This window comes from Falco biarmicus, chromosome 8 (genome assembly GCF_023638135.1).
Source record: "Falco biarmicus isolate bFalBia1 chromosome 8, bFalBia1.pri, whole genome shotgun sequence".
NCBI lineage: Eukaryota > Metazoa > Chordata > Aves > Falconiformes > Falconidae > Falco > Falco biarmicus.
In genome coordinates, this window is record NC_079295.1 from 14,776,946 (window position 1) to 14,795,699 (window position 18,754).

The following is an 18,754-nucleotide window of genomic DNA, read 5'->3' on the forward strand; positions in this document are numbered from 1 at the left end:
ATGGATCACTTTGAACTGAAAAGCATCATGTATGCTTGGTGCTCTTAGGGTAAGAATTTCAGTGTTGACAACTGTCAGAGGACAAGAGGTAAATTTTTAGCCTCAGTTGGAATAGTGTCCCTCTCTTTTAAGGAAGTCTTGTTTTTTAGGAAAAAAAGGAATTTGCAATATGAGCGTCTAGACTTACTGCACTTAAGCTTGCATATCTGTACTTCCATTTCTGTGTTTTTAGGGAGAGACAGAGAATAGTTGTGCCAGCTGTGATAGAGCTCAGCAGGGATGACTTTTTGTATGAACTGTCTGAATGCTAGAGAAGGTTCAGGAGGACCAATTCTTCCTTTCTTTGTCATTCACAGATAATTTTCTAAGGCAAAGTAGCCTATCAAATGTAGAAACATCCATCCAGTGACATACTGAATTTTAAAGGAAGCTAGAGAACTGGATTTGTTTAGTTTTCCATCCATGTGCACCAATTCAGTAAATATAAGCAGATACTCTTAATTCCAACATGTCTTGTCTCCCCGTGTATGTGTGGGTATGTGTTTGTACACATTGCAAATTGTATTACGAGTCTAAGCTAAAAAAGAAGCCTGAGTTTGAAAAAAATCAGCTCTCAATGTATGTGAAGTGGTGGCAAGGAAAAATAACACTGACTTTTCAAACTACTGTTTGTATAATTTTTTTTATTTCAGCTTATGCCAAATGAGGACAAATTTACATTTAAGAAATCAAACAATAACAGAACTAAAGCCAGCTGTTTGTTTTCTTATTGTGCAGAACTCCATATCTCCATGTGATGCAGCTGTCATTGTTCTCTCCTAGGTTTAAGAATCAGTGTAACTATCAAACCTGTGCTCACTTTTATGTCTTTTATGAAGTATAATGACAAGTGAGATAAAGTACCTGTGTGTATATATATATATATGTTTGGGGTTTTTTAACTTCCGGCATTCATACCGAACGCCCATGCAGTGTAAGGAGTGGGTAGATTGGGAGTTGAACTATTAGCTTTATTCTAGGCGTGTTGGTGTAGAATACAACCTGAGGAAAGAACTGCTATGAATATTCACATACGCACACAGGATCTCTGTATGGTATTAAAAAGACCCTAAATATTTGAAGTACTTGTGTTCAAGGAGATGTACAATGTGTATTTTATGCTCAGTTACAATAAAGAGTTAGAGTTTGCAAACCAGTAGATGTGTTGAAAGTGTTACCACTCACTTAGATTGCTGGGAACTTTCATGTGATTTTCTGTTAGAAAGCTTTTTGCGATTGACCGTTCTCAATTTTTTTCCATTCACCAGGCTAATCTACACACACAAGACAAACTCTTTTATAGTTGTAGCAGTGAAACTGAAATAAGAGGCTAAGCATTGTCTGCTTGTGTCTGGATAAATCTTAACTAAAATGTTCTGGGTAGCTCAGACAGGAAATGGAATGATCCCGTGACAGGTTTTCTTGCAGAAATTGCTACAAGTGAATCTCGGGTTTTACAGGTCTTGAGGAAATTAAGTCCGTCATTCTTGCATTAAGTAAGAATGTTGAAGATATGGTGTAATCTGTAGGCTGGAAAGGTTGCCAGATATAAATGGACTTTTGGTGTGATAGTGCATAGAAATTATCTTAGTTCCACAAAGATGTTTGGAAGGGAGTGGTGAGACTTGAAGGATTTCCTGTGTAGATTTTTATTTTGGAAGACAACCCTTTCTTTTGATGCCTGTCTGTTATTGAGCCCTTACTGAGGTGTATGTATTGTCAAGTTATTTGACTGCTTTTTTGATAGAAATGTTCCATCTTTTGTGTTATAACTAGAAATTCAAATGATAGTGTAGGGTGCAGTTACTTTGCTGTTCAAAACTGATTTATTGGTGGTGTTTTTTGTTTGTTTGTTTTTTTACTCTGAACTGGCACATACAGTCATTCTTTACAGTATTGTCTTTCTCTCATACCCAGCCTTTTTTGTTTTGCATCCAAGTTCTTCTGCAAAGAGAACAGCAAAGATGTATATACATGTCTTTATATGCCTGTATTGAGATTGAAGGGGGTTGTTCAGTTCACAGGGGAGGCTCTTAAATGGGAAGAAGAAATTTGTCATAACTATCTGCTTCCTCTCTGTGGCACTGTAGGGAGCTCAGCAGCAGAGTCAGTCATCAACAAAGCAGAATCCAACCAGAGCGGGGAGTCCTTGCTACCAGAAACAGCTCAGCTGTTGTCTTCACTCTCTTCACTTCAGCCCAAGATATTTGCACAACTTCAGGTACAGTCAAGTCGTTTACAGAACATCAGATGTTCTGCGATGGGAATGCTGAAGGTGAGCTGAGAACAGCAAGTTCCCTCTCAGCTAATTATCCCAAACACTGGCTTGGTAACATGGACTTTGAAATAGCTGTCAGCTCTTACTTTGACCTGTCTTGCATGTCACATTTAGCATATAGCTGTAGTGCAGGGGATCCCACTACCATCTTTTGACACTTTGAAGTTAGGGTCTTTTGTGAAGGCAGAACCAGGAAGATGAATGTAGTGGGCTTCTGCCTCAAACCAAGTACCTATTCATTTTTGACATGGTCCAGTCATTTCATAATGAAAATGTTGCAAAACTGAGGGGAGATTGTCAGTCTTATTTATTTCCTTTAAATCCTCCTCCAGCCTCTTAAGAAAGTATGCCAGAATCCTAAAACTGCTCCCAGTTCAGATCTGTAAACTTCCAGGTTGAAAGGCTGAAGAGGGGGATAAGGGTATCATGCTAAAAGAACTTCTTCTAAAGTTCATCTCTGTTCAAAGCTGGCTCCGTTAGCCTTCTTCCCTAACTATGTCTTTGAAAAGCTACCTTCACGCTTCCTGAATCCCAATGAAATGAATGATCTCTTCCTTAGAAACACAGTCTGCAGTAAAATGCTGTTTTGCTTGCTGTTCCCCTTTCTTTCTGAAGACAACTTGGCTGCACCTCACACTCTCACTCTCTCTCTCTCTCTATTTTTTAAGCAGTACGCTTGGCTCTTAGTGCTCACCTCTTGTGTGAATGGGCAGGATTGAGGAATGATTGGAAACTGAATATCAATCCAAAACTAGAGCTTTACAGTCATAAGTAGTCTTCTAGATACTGCTGGATACCCATTGTTCTAATTGTTTTCTAATACAACTTTAGCCTCAGGTTGCTGGGATTGACTGTTCAAAAGAGATGATGTATAGGAAGTCAGAAGCTATCCAGTTCCAGCATTGCAAAATACGTGCCATTAAATGCAAATTACTCTTGCTGTAAATACTGGTATGTTAGTTCTTCTGCCTTCTCTTTCGCAGGGATTACAGCTGCAGTCAACTTGTACCTCCACAAATGGATCAACAGCCCTGATAGCTGTAAATAACCATTCCCCTCCCAGCCCTACAAGTCTCCTGGAATCCATAGGGAGTGCAATAACCAACCATTCTCTAGTACTTAGTCAGGGACACAGTCTGCAAGCAGGTGCTGGCCTAGCACAGCATAGCACCACTGCCTCTGCTTTTGAGACTTCACCTGGCTCTGATCAGAGTCTGGTCACCACAGGCCAGCTGGTAGCAGTTGGAGGGGTAGATGACTCCAGAAGCCTAGAAGGAGCAGTCCACCAGATTCTCTTAGGAGATGTACAGACTGTTCCAGTACGGATTGTGGACAGCCATCCAGCACTTAGTAAGTTGCAGTCTTCCCAATAATACGTAAATGGAAAATATGGTGGATTTTATTCTCTGTGTCTTGAAGAAAGGAGAGAAATGTGTTGATAAGGGGGAACTCCAGCACAGACTTCTTTCAGCTGATTCTAATTAGCTTTTACTGTGAAAACATGATGACTGTAAACCAAACCAAACCAAAAAAACCCACAACAAACCAAAACTTAGTTTTTAGTGTAAGAAGATGACTTCTTAGTTAAACTGCTTATCACTTTCTTTGACCAAATACCAATTTATTTGATGAACGCAATATTTTTGCCAAAAATCCTAATATCTAGCTAATATTATGATCGTCAAAATATTTTTTAAAGGAAAAATAAGAATAGAAAATAACCAATATTGAATCTAGTTAGAACTCTTTGGACAGAAATGTGGGGGTTTTGATGGCTTCTTTCTTTGCACCATCCCAGCAGATTTCTGAGTATTTTTTATAATTTTTACTAGAATCCTGTAGTCATCAATATGCTTTAGAAGTGTTCAGATCAAGTTGTATGTAATTGCTTGGAATTTCAAACTTCTGTTTGAAAATATTTTTTAAAAAAATGCATAATAAATGCCATAAATAACTTTCTCTCTATTGAAATAGAAGTCTCCTTAAAACTATTGTTATCAAATATAGATACAGTCTTTGAATTCTCAGCCATGGAACTGGATTGAGAATGAAAGCTTGCATTCTAAAAGAATGCTTTCTGATTCTTGGTGGAGAAAGTCAATTAGATATGGAGCATATATAGATCAGTGCAACATATCCGTTTGACTGTCCAGAGAGTCTGAAATGTTAGCTGTGCAATGCTTTATTATTTCTATATTATATTTTCTTGTCATCAGTGACTTCTAAAAAGATGACTTTTGAGTAGTTTTGCCAGAACATCTATGCAAGTATGTGCTGGATCATAGCCTACACCTTCATAATGCCATAGCAATAATTATCTCCATATGTCCTGATGACTTTTGCAGGTCAGCAAAACTTAATTTGTACTAAATTCTGTAATATTCTGAAAATGGAAATATAAAACTACATGAAGAAATAAAAAGGAAATTAAGGGTTCGTGAGGAAATATAACAAAATTTGTACATGTTAAAGTAATACTGGGATATTTTACTGTGGCAGTATTGTCAAAGTTAAATTGTGAAGGGATTTTCTGCCTACTGTACTGACATATTTTTGTAACTGGTTGTTTTCCCTTTTATAATTGAATTTGACTACTTTCCTGAGAAATTCTGATTTCATTCAGGGTAAAAGGATTTCAGAGAGGTTATCCAATGCACCTCTTCCATTCAGTCGTTTACTCCATTTGTTAAATCTAGATGTGAATGCCTCTCAAATATTTTTGTAAGTGATGAGTGTTGTAAGTCAATTTTTAAAGAACTACTGTTTTACAGAAAAAGAAATGTGGTCAAATATAAAAATATATAAATGCAAGGACTAAGTTTTTTGGGTTGCCTTTTTTTTTTTTTTTGCTGCTCAAGGTCTCAGTCTATCATCTCCAGACTGAATTTGGAAATTGTGAGAATATTGGTGCCAATCCTAAGTTATATGGAGGAGTTGCCTGTAAAATTAATAGATTTTTTTTTTTTGCTTTTTTTTTTTCTTCTTTTTTTGTTTCAGAGACAGGTTCTTTGTCTAGAGAGCAGGGGGACAAAAAACAGTCTAGACCAAAAAGGAAATAATGTCACAGATTTTATGTAGAGGAAACACCATATACTTGAACTTAGCAGTTCAGTCAGTGTGTATTTCAAGATACTCTTTTCTTCTCTGTGTGCATACACTTACACAGTGCACTTGGTTAAAATTATCCTGTATGTTCTGGATTTTCTCTTTTCCAAGTGCTAACTTAAGAATAAGCTAATTCCTGCTGAAAATGTATGTGCAGTCATAGAGAAGTGGCCAGTTATGCCTGAAGTGTAAGTCATTCTCTAAATCAACATGCTTTAGAGTTAATTTTTTGATCGATAAGCACCTTTATTCCTCCTTTCCCCTAGAAAAGAAGAGAAAAAAATCCAGTAAAATGGGAGCTTTATTTTTCCATGGGGAAGACGAATGACATTTTGTGTGAGACTAATTTTCTATCTCCAAACATACTAATTTTTTTATAAAATATTTTAAATATTCCTACTCAAGGGAGCCCTTACTGCAGTAAATTCATGTCAACTTGCAATGTCTTATACCACAGTAGATGACATAACTGTCTGTCAAACTAAACAGTAGTGACCTCCTGAGTTCCTGAAATATTTTTCTTTTAAATGCATACAGTTATTTGGGCTGAAGCATTGTCAGTGGAGTTTGAACTTCAATGTATGAATTTTGTTTTGTTTTTAAGCTGAAGAAAATACAGAGGGTGTTGTCTGTGTGAGCCAAGTTAAACAAGAGCCAAGAGAAAAGGCATTGTCTATGAAGCCAGATAAAATCAGAGACTGCCATAGTTCCTCACCTATTTAAATCTGTGAAGCCTGGAAGGATTTTTCAAATCGGAGAACTCTTAAGTGTCTTGGAAGCAAAGGCGGGTGCTCTCAAAGTAATGCCATTCTTTTAAAATTGTATTGTGACATTCAGACTAGGCATATTTTACACTAGTTCTGACAGACAGCTCTTTTGATTTATGATGGATGTGGTTTAGTGCCAATTCCAGGTCATTCAGTTGCCCGGTGGAACATCACCTCTCTTATATTTGAAGTTTTGAGTAACTTGGATGCTATCCAAATGGCCCATTTTGGTCAACATTTCTGAAGGTCTTCCACAATTTAATTCCTTAGCTTTAGAATGTGGATCACACTGGGTTTGCTTTTTTCCTTGAGACTCTCGACTGTTACAGCACTACAGACACCATAGAATCTGCCAGCTCCAAGACCACAGAATCTGACAGCAAAGTGTATCAATACAGCAATGGTTTTGTGACAAAATGAAGGTCCAAGATGCTAAATTTCAAAGTGATGAAGGACATAGATGCTTAAGAAAATGCAGCTTTGACATGATCATAATGTTAACGGCATGAAGATCAAGGAGAGGAGAAAGGTGAGGTTGCCAGGTGAACGTAAGGTTGTATAATGAAGAAAAGTATGTGAATTGTAATTCTGAATGTTTTCAACTTTGACATCTTCTAACTTATGTTCTGGCTTTATAATGAGGTTCATTGCTGCATGCACCCTTTGCAGTGGTACTGTATTAGCAGTTGGTCGTAACAACTAAATGCAGGAGTCTTGTCTCACGGAAAATGATTGATGCTGCCATTTCAGCTTATCTACCTTTTGCTTTATGCACTTAAGCTATTAGCTCAGACAAATATGACTTACGCTGCTGCTGTTTGTGATGTAGGGCTTATGGATACATGACTAACGAAGAGAGGCTCAAGAAAACAAAGCAAGTGATACAAATCTAAGCAATATGTGCAGGTGTGCTATGACTATAACATTCAGAAAACAAATTGATCTTTTTCAATGGTGGCAGCTTCCAAGACTGAAGCGGTCTATATTACTTAGAATAATTACCAGGAATCTTAAAAACTGAATATGATAAAGAAATATCTTTTAGTAATATTTAAGCCAAATCCGTAAGTGACAAGCACTGAGTTACATAATCCGTGACAGACGTGTTTCTTTAAGAAAAGAAATATACTTACAAATAACCTGGAATCCATTTAAAGCAGTAAATGAAATTAAACTGATGCCAACGTAGACACCAAGTGAAATGATGATATCATTTGTTAGCTTCAGATGCTGAATTCTTAGAGCAGCATTCAGAGTATTTTGAATACAGGATTATCAGCAGTTCTGTTATTAGTTCCTACTAACTGGTTGAGAACTTGATCATAAAATTTGATTAATTTTTTTTCTGCATGAAGTACAAGAAAACAATCTGAGGACTTTCTCTTTTTCAGATTTAAAAGCAAACAAAAAAACCCAACCAAAGGCAGGAAAGAGATTGGTTCATTCATGTAGAGGAGAAAATGTTAGTAATATTATATGAACATAAAGATTAACATTTTAAAATTGTTAGATTTATTAACATACACTCAAGGCATTCACGAACATAGTCTAAATAGTGGCCATTTAAAATTAGTTTTTAATTTTATTTTGAGTATTTAAAGCTAAAACTTTCGAAAGTCTCACATTGAACTTGGGTTCCTAATGCCTTTATATGCAGCATCTGTTAGGTAGGTGCTTCTAATCTTACCTTAACATAGATTAAGTTCTGTGAGGTTACTAACATTGCTAATGCTGTTCTTTTAAAGCTAATGTTTATGGGTTAGCTTAAATCAGAATTTTCCAACAGGATCATGCTATTATTAAGTAAGAGTCAGTATTTTATCATGCAAGTGCATAGAGAATCTCCAGTTCTTTGGAGTCTCTTGTATTTGGTTTCTGCACTGACTTGTTTTGTGGTATGCCTTACTCATTTCTGGTAGGTAAAATCCCACAAGGTTCACCCTTTTGGGCTTTTTTCTTGTTAATTGTGAGAATATGTTCAAAATAGATGTTCTCTGCTTCAGTCATAGTTCTGGAGCACACAGGCAGCAGTCACCTTTACTTTTCCAGCTTGGTAACTATATAACAGAATGGGTACCTCCTTTCATGCTGCTGTATTGAGTGATCACCTTTGTTTTTTCTTAGAGGTGAAACAAATGCATTCCCAAGTATATCACCTTTCTCAATATTACTCATTTTTTTTGAGAATAGTTCCTCATTTTTGAGAATGCTTGTTCTCAAAAGAATGAACTGCAGCTAAAGATTACCAGCAAGAGGTTATTTCAGTTTTAGTTCTCTTCAAAGCAGACCATACATTTGTGGTTGGAGTAAAAGTATGAGGAAAGAGATGTTACATTTCCATCACGTCTTGCTTAGTTCCCTCATTAACAGATCTTTCTTTAACAGCCACTGTTCTTCGCATCATGAGCTACAGTCTCATCCTGTGCTGAACAGTATTTCTGATGGTATTTCTATTTTGGGTTTAGTACTCACAGATGGAGGAAATACTCTTTTAGTCCATCTTGAATTGCAGACTGTGAAATGGATTTTATAATCAACCCTGATCTGCACAGTACCCTGAAAACAATAGAACAAAAAGTTGGGAGAAATTTAAAGAAGCAGTAAAGAATTAGTTGCTTTTAAAAGCTGGGGATGAGAGTTGGAACAGTACGGCTCATCGAAAAATTTTGAAATGCTTATCTAGCCAATACTCACGCTTTTGTTTTCAGTTCCTTCATTTTCACAGAATTTCAGTTCTTTGTCTCCCAAATACATATTCCAGTTTATTAAATAGTGTTGGTTTTTTAATTTAGTGTAACCTTTCCTCTTTAAAGAGTATGTTTACATTTGTTCTGTACATGTTGCTAATGGAGGAACACGAACTCCTCACGCATATCCAGTCTATGTTCAGTTTAACATCTTTGTTCACTAATGTCCACCTAAATTTTACAGAAAAGGCTCTATTACAGATATGGAAAAAATCACAAGTAAACCACTTTCAATGCAGTCAAATTTGCTTGAATAGAATACTCAAAGCTTATTTTTCAGAGAAAGCTATATAGTTTGGTGCAAAGTAGTTGGTTATTACTTTGGAATAGTAGTAGTTTTTCTGATGTTTAGTTTGTTTTCTTGTGTTTATTAAGTTCAGGTGTTTATTTTGCAAACCTAGAAATCTTGAGCTTCAACGGTACTGTAAATGAACAACTTATTCTCCAATTTATGCTCGTTGTTGGTTACCGGTAACAGTGCTCAGTGGGCTTTACAAGAAGGGCTGTGCTTATGTATGTGCATGCAAAAATAACTTTTTGCTAAAATGTAGAGAAGACTTAAAAAGGCATGCATCCATAGCTGTCGTTCAAGGGTGGCAGCCTCTTGGATGGAAACGGTAGTGTTAATGAGTCCTTTTTGTGGTATAAAATTGTTGTAGTTTGTACAAAATTTAGAGACAAATGTCTGTATATGTATGTGTGTGTGTATATATATATAGTAACTTAATGTATAATATTCCTATTCAAATGCACACTACTTTTAAAGTAATGGTCTGTGTTGTGGTTACGGGGGCTCATGGGGAGAAATGCAAGAGCTATTTCAGGGCAGTGCTTTCTGGGGATGAAGAACAAGTAGTACAGCTCCAGGGAGACCAGGTGGAAGAAGTTCCTGAAGGTGTGTGAAAAGCAAGGGTGCTGTGGGGAGGGCTGGAGCGGGGGCTGTGCTGGGGGGGCTCCAGGGCCCTGGAAGCAGGTAGCAAGCTCATCACAAAGGCAAGTGCAGCTCCTGAATGTGTGCCAGTAGTGGATGGGGTGAGCTCATGGCAGGAATTTAAAGGTTTGAAAGAAAAGGGAAGCCTATCCTGCCCTCAAAACCAACAAAGCTGCTTGAGTTTTGGTGAGTACCAGAGGCAGGTAGATGACTTCCCATAGTCTGAGATGCCCATTCTTCTAATATGAAGAAGCAGCTCCTCTTGGAGCTTTAATTTAGGAGCATAAAGTCTTTTCCTTTACATGTTACCAAGGTAAATATACCTTTTCTTCCCAACTGAATTAACTTGCTGTTCTCTTCGTCCCTCTGACTGCAGCTCTGTCTACCTCAAGCGTGCTCAGTATCCACACAGATGTGTCTTCCTTCACACTTAGGGCTTCCACCCACGTCCCATGCCCTCAGGCCCTCTGGTTCTCAGTGTTTCACTGTCATACTGTTGGAGCAGCTGGTGAGTTCACTGCATAAGTAAATAATGGTGAGATTTGCTTCCTGTCAGTTTTTCTTCCCATCTCCCCAGGATCCTAGGTCCCTATGCTCCTTATAATTGCATTAAGGTTTTTCCTGGCTTGCTTTTGGGCTTGTCATCCTTAGCTGGATCAGTATCAGGCAGCCACATTTCACAAGACGCTTGTTACATTCACAGCAACTGAGAAGATTTGAGAAAAGCATAGTTTCTGCCAGCTGTTAGGGCTATATATTGAGAAACTGACCTCTCATTTTATACTACTTGAGTTCCTGATTCTGGCTGTGGATAGTAGCTGGCTTTGACTTGTCTGGCTGTTGGCGAACTTACAGTTTGCTCCGTTAAGCCTATTCAAACAGATTTGTTCTCAGAAGATTAAGCAGGAAGAATCTGTTCCATTAGGGATAGCAAGCGTGATATAGCTGAGGATGGTGCTGTGAAAAGTTACTGCTTTTCATGGATCTCTGATGAGAAAATTCTTGATCTGCCCTTCCCTTCTGAACAAGGCTTCCATAAGAATAAACTTCAGAGCCTATCCCATCAGTAATGATTATTTTCTCCCAGCAACAGCGCACCTCATTAATGAATGAAACAAGCATTGTGTAAAACAGGCTGTGTTGATTTTTTTTATTTTTTTTTTTAGGTCAGAAACTATCCAGGAAGCAACAACTAAGGTATGATGTGGGGGGAGAAAGAGGGGAAGGCAAAAATCTTGTCACATGACAGTAGTGTATGTGCGTGCATTTGGAGGTTTTTTCCAGTGTAAGCTGTTACACCCTAGTATCTCATTCCATTTCTGACGCATATGACAAATGAAATGTTTATTTTCTGAAAGGATTTGATGTGTTTTCTGGAGAGTCTTCAAAGGAGTGATAATAAACAGTACCGCTGTTCTGTAGAAAATATTAGTGGGCATTTTTCGTCTAGGACCCCGTCCTATTCCAGTACAGAAGGGGTTTTGAAAACTTGGAAAGCTTTCTGAGGACAAGTACTGATTGTCCTTGTCCTAAGGAGTCTTCCCTGGACAGAAAAATAGGAGCACTGGATGCTGTGGGAATAGTTCTCATCAGTAGTCCGTTAGCCTCTGCTAGATAGAGGAAACCTTGCAAAAGGCATGGGTAAGTTAACCTCTTTATGGAAAAAGTTAACTTTGAATAGTTAACTTTGAATGCTTAATAGTTCTAAGTGATATATGCATAGAGGATTGTATGTATCAGGTGAGAGGGGAAGGAAAAAAGAAAATGGAGACATGAATATAGTGTTTGCATGTTAATTCTTTAATAGAGTTTTAATTATACCTTACTGTGGTTAAATGGTGCAGATATTTTAGGGCACATGTAATCAGATCTTTTAATGTGGATAATTGGAATTCCTGTTTTTACTACAACCATCCTTAGCTCTGCAGGGCAGCTCAGTTGGTCATTTGGCTTGTACTGGCCTTCTGTTAATGACAGTCTGCCTGTTTAAACAAGAGCATGCTGTTCTAAGCAAATTAGATTTCTTGTTCTTCTTGATCTTTTTTTCTAATAGAGATTGATAAGGCTCACAGGAGGATGAAAATCTGTTTGTAGTACAGTGAGTTCATAAGAGTTGATTTCTGGGTCCTCAATATGCAGGAGCTAGAGAGCAAAAACTTACATACTATTGCCATTTGGTCATTTTTCTAATGTACTTGGATTTCTACAGTGGGGGACAGTGTCAATACAGCATAAATTACCACTAAAACACTGTTAAAATTTTAGCTCTAACCTTTGGTTAAATGTTGATAGTTCAGTGGCTCCAGGAGAGACCAGACACTTACTTCTGTTCTTTGTAGAATAGTCTTTGCCTCTAGGTACTATTTAAAATGTAATTGGGTATGGCAATTAAATGGCAGTAGGAATGCCATTTGAGAGAAAGATGTGTTTTGGCAGATCAATGGGAAAGGGAGAAGTTTAGTCCCAGCATCCTCATTCCAGACTGACATTCTCTGTGCTGGTCCTGAATGCACCCCTTGAGAAACAGTGATGATTTGTCTTTGTGTTCTGACATAGCTGTTCTTTCTGCTTCCCCACTCAAGAAGTTGCACAAGACTGGAAGGGACATGGAGATCATGAAGAAGGTAAGATCTTATGGGAGGACCTGCAGGAATGGAACAGAGGGGATTAAAGGCTGATGACATGACTTCTATAAAGCCCGCATTATTTGGTGGGAGGAAGAGGATTTTTCAATAGAGAATAAAAGTAATTCTTCCTTTTCAGAAGTGTTAGAATCACTGTGTCTCTCTGTTCTGCTTGATGAGATGCCTACTGTTTGGACAGATCTCAATGTTTTTATGAGTATGTACCAAAATGTTAATGGATGCTTATCCATGCATTGCCGTCTTCACATGTCATACTGAAACTGTAGGCCAATAGTGCCTCTTGATCTTTATATTGTCTGTATACATTTTCTTAAAGTAAATGAAGCTTGTTTTATAAAGAAACAGTGGAGAGCTTTTGTCTGAAGTCCTTTCAGATGTATGTTTTTTACAGAGTAAGCTTTAACTTAAAGTGAATAATGTTGTATTTCTTAAGAAATTCCTTATGAGGAAATATTAGTGTATACTTCTAACCCTGTAATAACCTAAAACAACCAAACCCTTTTCCAATTTTTTTTCTTCTTTTTATCCAGAACAGAAAGCATTCAAACTGTCCTTCAAAAACACCATGTTCAGAGCCTGAAAGGTTTGGCACTTTTCTTCCTCTGAAGGTGATCTTCCACCTATGCTGCAAATCACTGTGTTCATCGTCTTCCACAAAAAAGAGCAGCAATTATAGAACCAAAATCATGCAGGGGAAGGAATGGGGTGGGAAACGGGGATGACATCAGAATTCTTTCTTACCACCTCTCCCATCATGAGGGCACTTCCTTTTCACGTGCATAATCTGACCTGGTCACTTGACAGCATGTCAGTAACAGTATCTGCAAACCACAGTTTGTTTATAAACATTTGTCACATCAAGACTAGGTGTGGCAAATTTTCTTTGTGCTTGGAATTTGCATTGGTTTAGTGAAACCACTGGTGGTATAAATAGTCAAGTCTCTAGAACTGACAGAGCTGTGAATTTGGTCTTAATCTGAGCTCTAACTGAGCTAGGACAAATTCTGAGGCTATGCCCATGTGTTCTGCAATACTTGTTGAGCAGAAGAAAAACCTGTTTCTTCCAGCTCCCAAGAAGAGCTGCATTTGTGTTTCTACCTGACACACAGCTGCTCATATTTATCTCTTCATGGCTTTTGGAATTCTGCTTTCCAGTTTAAGAGAAAATAGAGGTCTCCTGTATGAAAAATTGATGGACAGCGTAGATAGTCTGAGTTGGGAGTACCTAGAACTGTCACCCTCAAGTATGGTGTAATTTAGGAATGAGAGCTGGTAGAAGGAATAAGCAACTGCAGAATATCATGGTAAAAATGGTCATTCTTGCTCTTAACGTAGTACCCTCCTCACACAGTACCTTTTCTTAAACATCTTGAGAAACACTCTCAAACAGAGAGGTCAGCAGTGGAACTAAAATGAATCTCAGTTTCTTCCCTGCTCCCCCCAGCTTACAGTTCAACAGTGATTTTGCAAATTAGCCACAAGTTTGGCCTAAAACATATCTTCTATCCTAGATCTAAGCGTGGAGTGTTTAATTCCTAAAGGACCATGCTAAAAATTTAGTCATGCTTTTTCAGGTTGCAGTTCTTGTAGACATAAATGTACCTTTTTCTCACAGATATTTCTCTTAAAAGTTAAAATTAAATGGGAGAGAGAATTGGAAATTGATTATTTATGTTTCTTATAGATGACACTTCAGTTTTCTGAAGTGTCCAGGTTTACCCCCTTGGCTTCTACTTTTAGCTCTTAGTTCACTATGTGTTGGATGTTTTCTCAGGACCACTTACCTCTGAGAGTACTCCACACAACCAGCAAGAGACCAGAACAGAGAACAGAAGAGGAAGTTAATTTTGTGAAAAGCTGCTTGCAGGAGTTAGAAAGCCCTTGAAGTTACAGCTCAAGATTGCAGTTTCTTCTGGTTGAAGTGGTTCACTTTAAATGGTAAATATTTTTTTTAATATACAACTTTTTTATTGTTGATTTTGGTGCTATTTATACTCTGAGCTCACATCTAATAAAAGCTGGAATGGTAATCATGTATATTTGCTTTTATCTTCAGTGCACTAGTCATCTTCTGAATGCGAACTGATGTAACAACTCCATGTTCTTGGCTGTTGACAAAGCTCTTATCGCATCTGAGGTGTTTCGTACATGGAATGGGATGGAGAAAGTGGGAACCTTCTTGACCTTCTACTGAGAACAGATGACCTGTGGAAAGAAAGCTTTACCAGTTTTAGATTGCTGTCTTCACAGTAATTTGGTGGGTGCACAGGTTTTTCATGTCAGGTTCTAGTGCATGTCTAACTTTGAACATAATACAAGCCATAAAATTACTTTCCCCTGGCCTCACCATTTGTTTTTGGGTTTTGTTTTGTTTTATTGTTGTTGGTTTTTTGTTTCCTACCACTGTACATACTCAGCACTTTTTGAGAATGGGGGAATTGTTTTAACATGTTCTCATCTACCACTTTTCTGCCATTCTCCCATTGCCTCTTTCTCCTAGCACAGAAACAAAACAGAGCAGCGCAGAAACAAAAAATTACTTCTTTAAATAACCTGCTCTGTCAACCTTAGTTTCCCATGTTTGGGGATTAATTTCCTCTCTGCTTTATTGTGCTGGAGGTTGATTCCTTGCATGAATGAAATGTAAGATGCTGTTATCTTTTGCTTGACGAGGAGGAGATACTGGGGTGAGCTCCACTACCACCTTAACTCCAAAAGTTCTTGCAGGAAGCACTTGCTACAGGTTCTGCTCCTGCACCTGCATTTCCATGCAGGCCAGCACAACTGCAGGGCTGTGCTGATGCGAGCAGCATACTGCACTATGTGTAGCAGCAAATTATCAGTACAAATAACTGTCCTTTGCCCCCTTATATTGTTTTGAATCCAGATTAGTCTGTAGGCCTGGCCCATTGTGCACCCCACAAATGACAATTTGGGCAAAACTTGAAGGGGAGCACAGGAGAGGGTCAGGAAGTTCTTTAATGTCCAACTTTTAGGTTATGCTTCTGTATTGGGTGCAGGTGCCCAGATGTGGGTGGCCCTGTGCAAGACACAGCTGGTTCCAGCCAGCTCTGCATTGGACCCCACTGCAGGACACAGCTGAGCTCACCAGCAAAGCTGGTGGCACTTCTGTGGAAGCATGTTTAAGAAAGGGCAAAATGCTGCATGGCAGGGAGCAGTGAGGAAGAAAGTGAGAGAAACAGTTCTCTGAAAACCACGGTCCGAGAAGGAGGAGAGGGAGGAATTCCTTCAGGTGCTGGAGCAGATTTCCCTGCAGCCCACAAAGGATCCCATTCTGGAGCAGGTGGAAATTTTCTGAAGGAACTGCAGTCCGCAGAGAGGAGCAGGCTTATGCTGAAGGACTGCAGCCTGTGGACATGACCTATGGTGGAGCAGGCGAAAAGTGCGAGGAGGATGGAGCAATGCAAAGGAGCTGTTACAGACTGACTGCAACCCCTCATTCCCCTTTGCCCTGTGCTGTTTCAGGTGTGGGGGAAAGCAGAGGAGTTGGGGGGTTTAAGGTTTGAAGTTGAGCCTGGGGAAAGAGGGGAGCATGAGGGGAAGGTGATTTTTAATTTCTTTTTACTTTTCACTATTTTAATCTATTTGACTGGCAATAAATTAATTTTCTTCACATTGAATCAAGTACTTGACATTTATATCTGGACTCAAACCACAATGGGAAATACTGAAATCATTTTTCTTTGATCAGTGCAATCCAATATTGCCTTTAATTTTTTAAGTAGGACACAAAATGGATCAGATTTTAGTTTTTAAGAAGTCCATCTGTGTGTAGAAAGGAGCGCACCTTGTTTGAATCAGGGAGTGCATTTTTGGATGTATTCTGGTTAGGCCTTTCAAGTTCTGCTCATTCACCTTTTCACTAGAGTAAATCTCAGCTGCACAGTCAACTCAGGAACAGGTCTAATCCATTGCATTTCTGCTGAAGAAGAATATCAGTCATATTTTTACAGGTTTGAGCATGAGAATCATTCAGAGGAGAGGATGCTGCAGCAGTAGAATCTACTTGATCTACTTTGGTAGTGGTGTTCTTGGAGATGTTAAGGATGCAGCATCTTCATGGCATTGTATCTAGCTGTGTTTCAGAGAGTAGCAAAGTTTGGGGTGAGTGACATCTTCGGTGAAAGTACTGTTAATCTTGGGAAAAGAAATAAAGAGTTTGGGAATGCGATTTATATTCCTGTGGTAATTTCAGAGATTATTTTCCTGAATGAGAAGAGAACTTCCTTTAGAAGATAAGTTTTGTATGTGAGTTCTTACACCACCTACTAAAAATATCTGGCACTGGTCGCTGAGTGTACCTAGACAGAGTACTATGTGACATGACACACATGGTTTCTAATATAGGCACTGTTTGGAATACAGAACTGATGGATGGCTTCCTAGCATTAGCTAAATTAATTTCTTACCTTCTGTCCATGTCTTGCTATGAAAGGAAGACTGTAAAAAGGAACATGGTAAATTGTTAGTTGTCTGTATGGAGGACACAAAGCTATTTGTGGTGGATAAAGAAGTCTTTGGTAATGAATTAGGTGAGCTTCAGAAGGGATTGCACTGTCATTATGACTTCATCAAGTATTTGCTTCCAATGATATCACTCACTTTTATTTTCTTACTGCTGACTTATTGTATAATCTATTCCATAAGCTTTCCTGGCTATCTTAAGGCTGTAGAAGAAACGCATATAACAATTCTCTTTTCTCTTGAAGTTCTGTGAAAGGGAAAGGAATTCCCCTTTTTGCAGCTCTCGGGGACAGCCATGCCTGCTTGGCCACTAGCTGCTCTGGAGGAACACATGATAATCCATATTCCCTAGTTATCAGAACCTCTTTTGCACTGAAGTACTCCGTAAATCTATGAACTTGGATCAGGCAGAGTGAACTTGTCAATTATTTAAAAAAAAAAAAAAAAAGCAGGCAAACTACCCTGGAACCAAATTTAGTACCTTCAGGAGTGTGGCCTAAGGTTTATCAGTAGCAATTGTAAAAAGATCATTGTTTTCATAGTGAAACGTGGTTTTATTTTGCCAGTTCAATCTATGAAAAAAGTGTCTCCATTCCTTTTATTTCAGACTTGTGAACTTCTGAGAGACCACTAGCAAGATTAGCTAATAACTGCAAAATGGAAAAGTTTCAGTGTGGACAGGTGGTAACAAAAGATAGCATAAAGTCAGCCAGCATAATTATCATTAGTAAGGTAAGATCTTTCAGACACTAACCACAGGCTAATACTTCTGGTGGTATGCTGATACTTATTCTGATCTTACAAACAAAAACAGTGATTGTGAGCCATTGCAGAAAGAACCGGGAAATAAAGCACTTTCTAAAATACGGCTCTGTGGTGATTTTGGTTTCTGTTGGCTTTGTCATGCTTTCACTTAGCGTTCAGCTTCTTCACATACCCTGTGTAGGATCTGTTTTATCCCATCTCATGTAGAAAAAGTTAAAATAAGTTAATAGTTAATACATAGAGCATTATACACAAATTCTTCATGCAAGATATATGATATTTCCTATATTTTCTAACAGAAATAGTCAAAATCTTTTAATATTATTGGTAATTATGAGAAGAATTTGAGAGTAACTTCATGTTCTAGATTCACTCTTTTATCTGTGTTTCTCTTTTGGAATTGATGAATTCCCATTTCTTTAGGAGCAGTTTTTCGCAATGAAGTGACTGTTTTCAAATGAGCTATAGTTTCCTGACTGCAGCAGAAATGGCTTCAGGTAGGGAAACTGGAACTGTATTGAGTTTTGAGTGGACAGAATTTCTGAAGAGGCACTGGAGCCACCTCCACACTCACAAAAACATTAGCTTTTGTGTATAATGTTATAAAGGTTAACAAGGTTTCAAGAGAGGTTTGACAAAAACTAGCATTAACTGATACATCCTTCTTGAAAGTTTCACTTCTAAAGACAACTTCCTGAATTGCTTTAAAGCACACTAATAGGAAACATGAGGAAGTTTTTCTTGCTGTGTTCATTCTCAGAATGATAAAAGTACACACAACAGTGTGTGTACTACAAAGAAGATAAACTGACATTTCCTCCATTCCTTTTGAAAAAGAGACTTCGAATAAAAAAGTTAAAACAATGATTTAAAGTGGAGAAAAAGAAGTAATTCCTTCCAAATACATTGTTAATCTGCAAAGGATATGTCCACAAAGTAGTATTGAAGTGAAACATTATTTAGAATGACAATTTAGACTATCCATAGTTATG

General features: G+C 38.1%; 1 protein-coding gene across 22 annotated transcripts in view; it reads left to right on the top strand.

Moving 5' to 3' along the window:
- The window catches only part of CARF (calcium responsive transcription factor), a 41,501-nt gene extending 23,641 nt beyond the window's left edge, over positions 1-17,860 (top strand). Inside the window, exons 13-21 of one of the 22 annotated variants that reach the window (XR_008823397.1) lie at positions 2,130-2,260; positions 3,301-3,667; positions 10,244-10,375; positions 11,034-11,064; positions 12,424-12,491; positions 13,048-13,095; positions 14,287-14,450; positions 14,569-14,769; positions 17,605-17,860. Coding sequence is in view for 13 of the 22 variants with exons in the window: in XM_056348328.1 (XP_056204303.1) it covers positions 2,130-2,260; positions 3,301-3,667; positions 10,244-10,375; positions 11,034-11,064; positions 12,424-12,491; positions 12,631-12,708; positions 13,043-13,092 (857 nt within the window). In the remaining 9 variants the exon portion in view is untranslated. Of the gene's footprint in view, positions 1-2,129; positions 2,261-3,300; positions 3,668-6,026; positions 7,651-10,243; positions 10,403-11,033; positions 11,065-12,423; positions 12,492-12,630; positions 12,710-13,042; positions 14,451-14,568; positions 16,702-17,604 lie in introns of those variants that run through there. The other 21 variants (XR_008823396.1, XR_008823398.1, XM_056348328.1 and 18 more) reach the window with 21 other exon arrangements.
- The last annotated feature ends 894 nt before the right edge of the window (positions 17,861-18,754 follow it).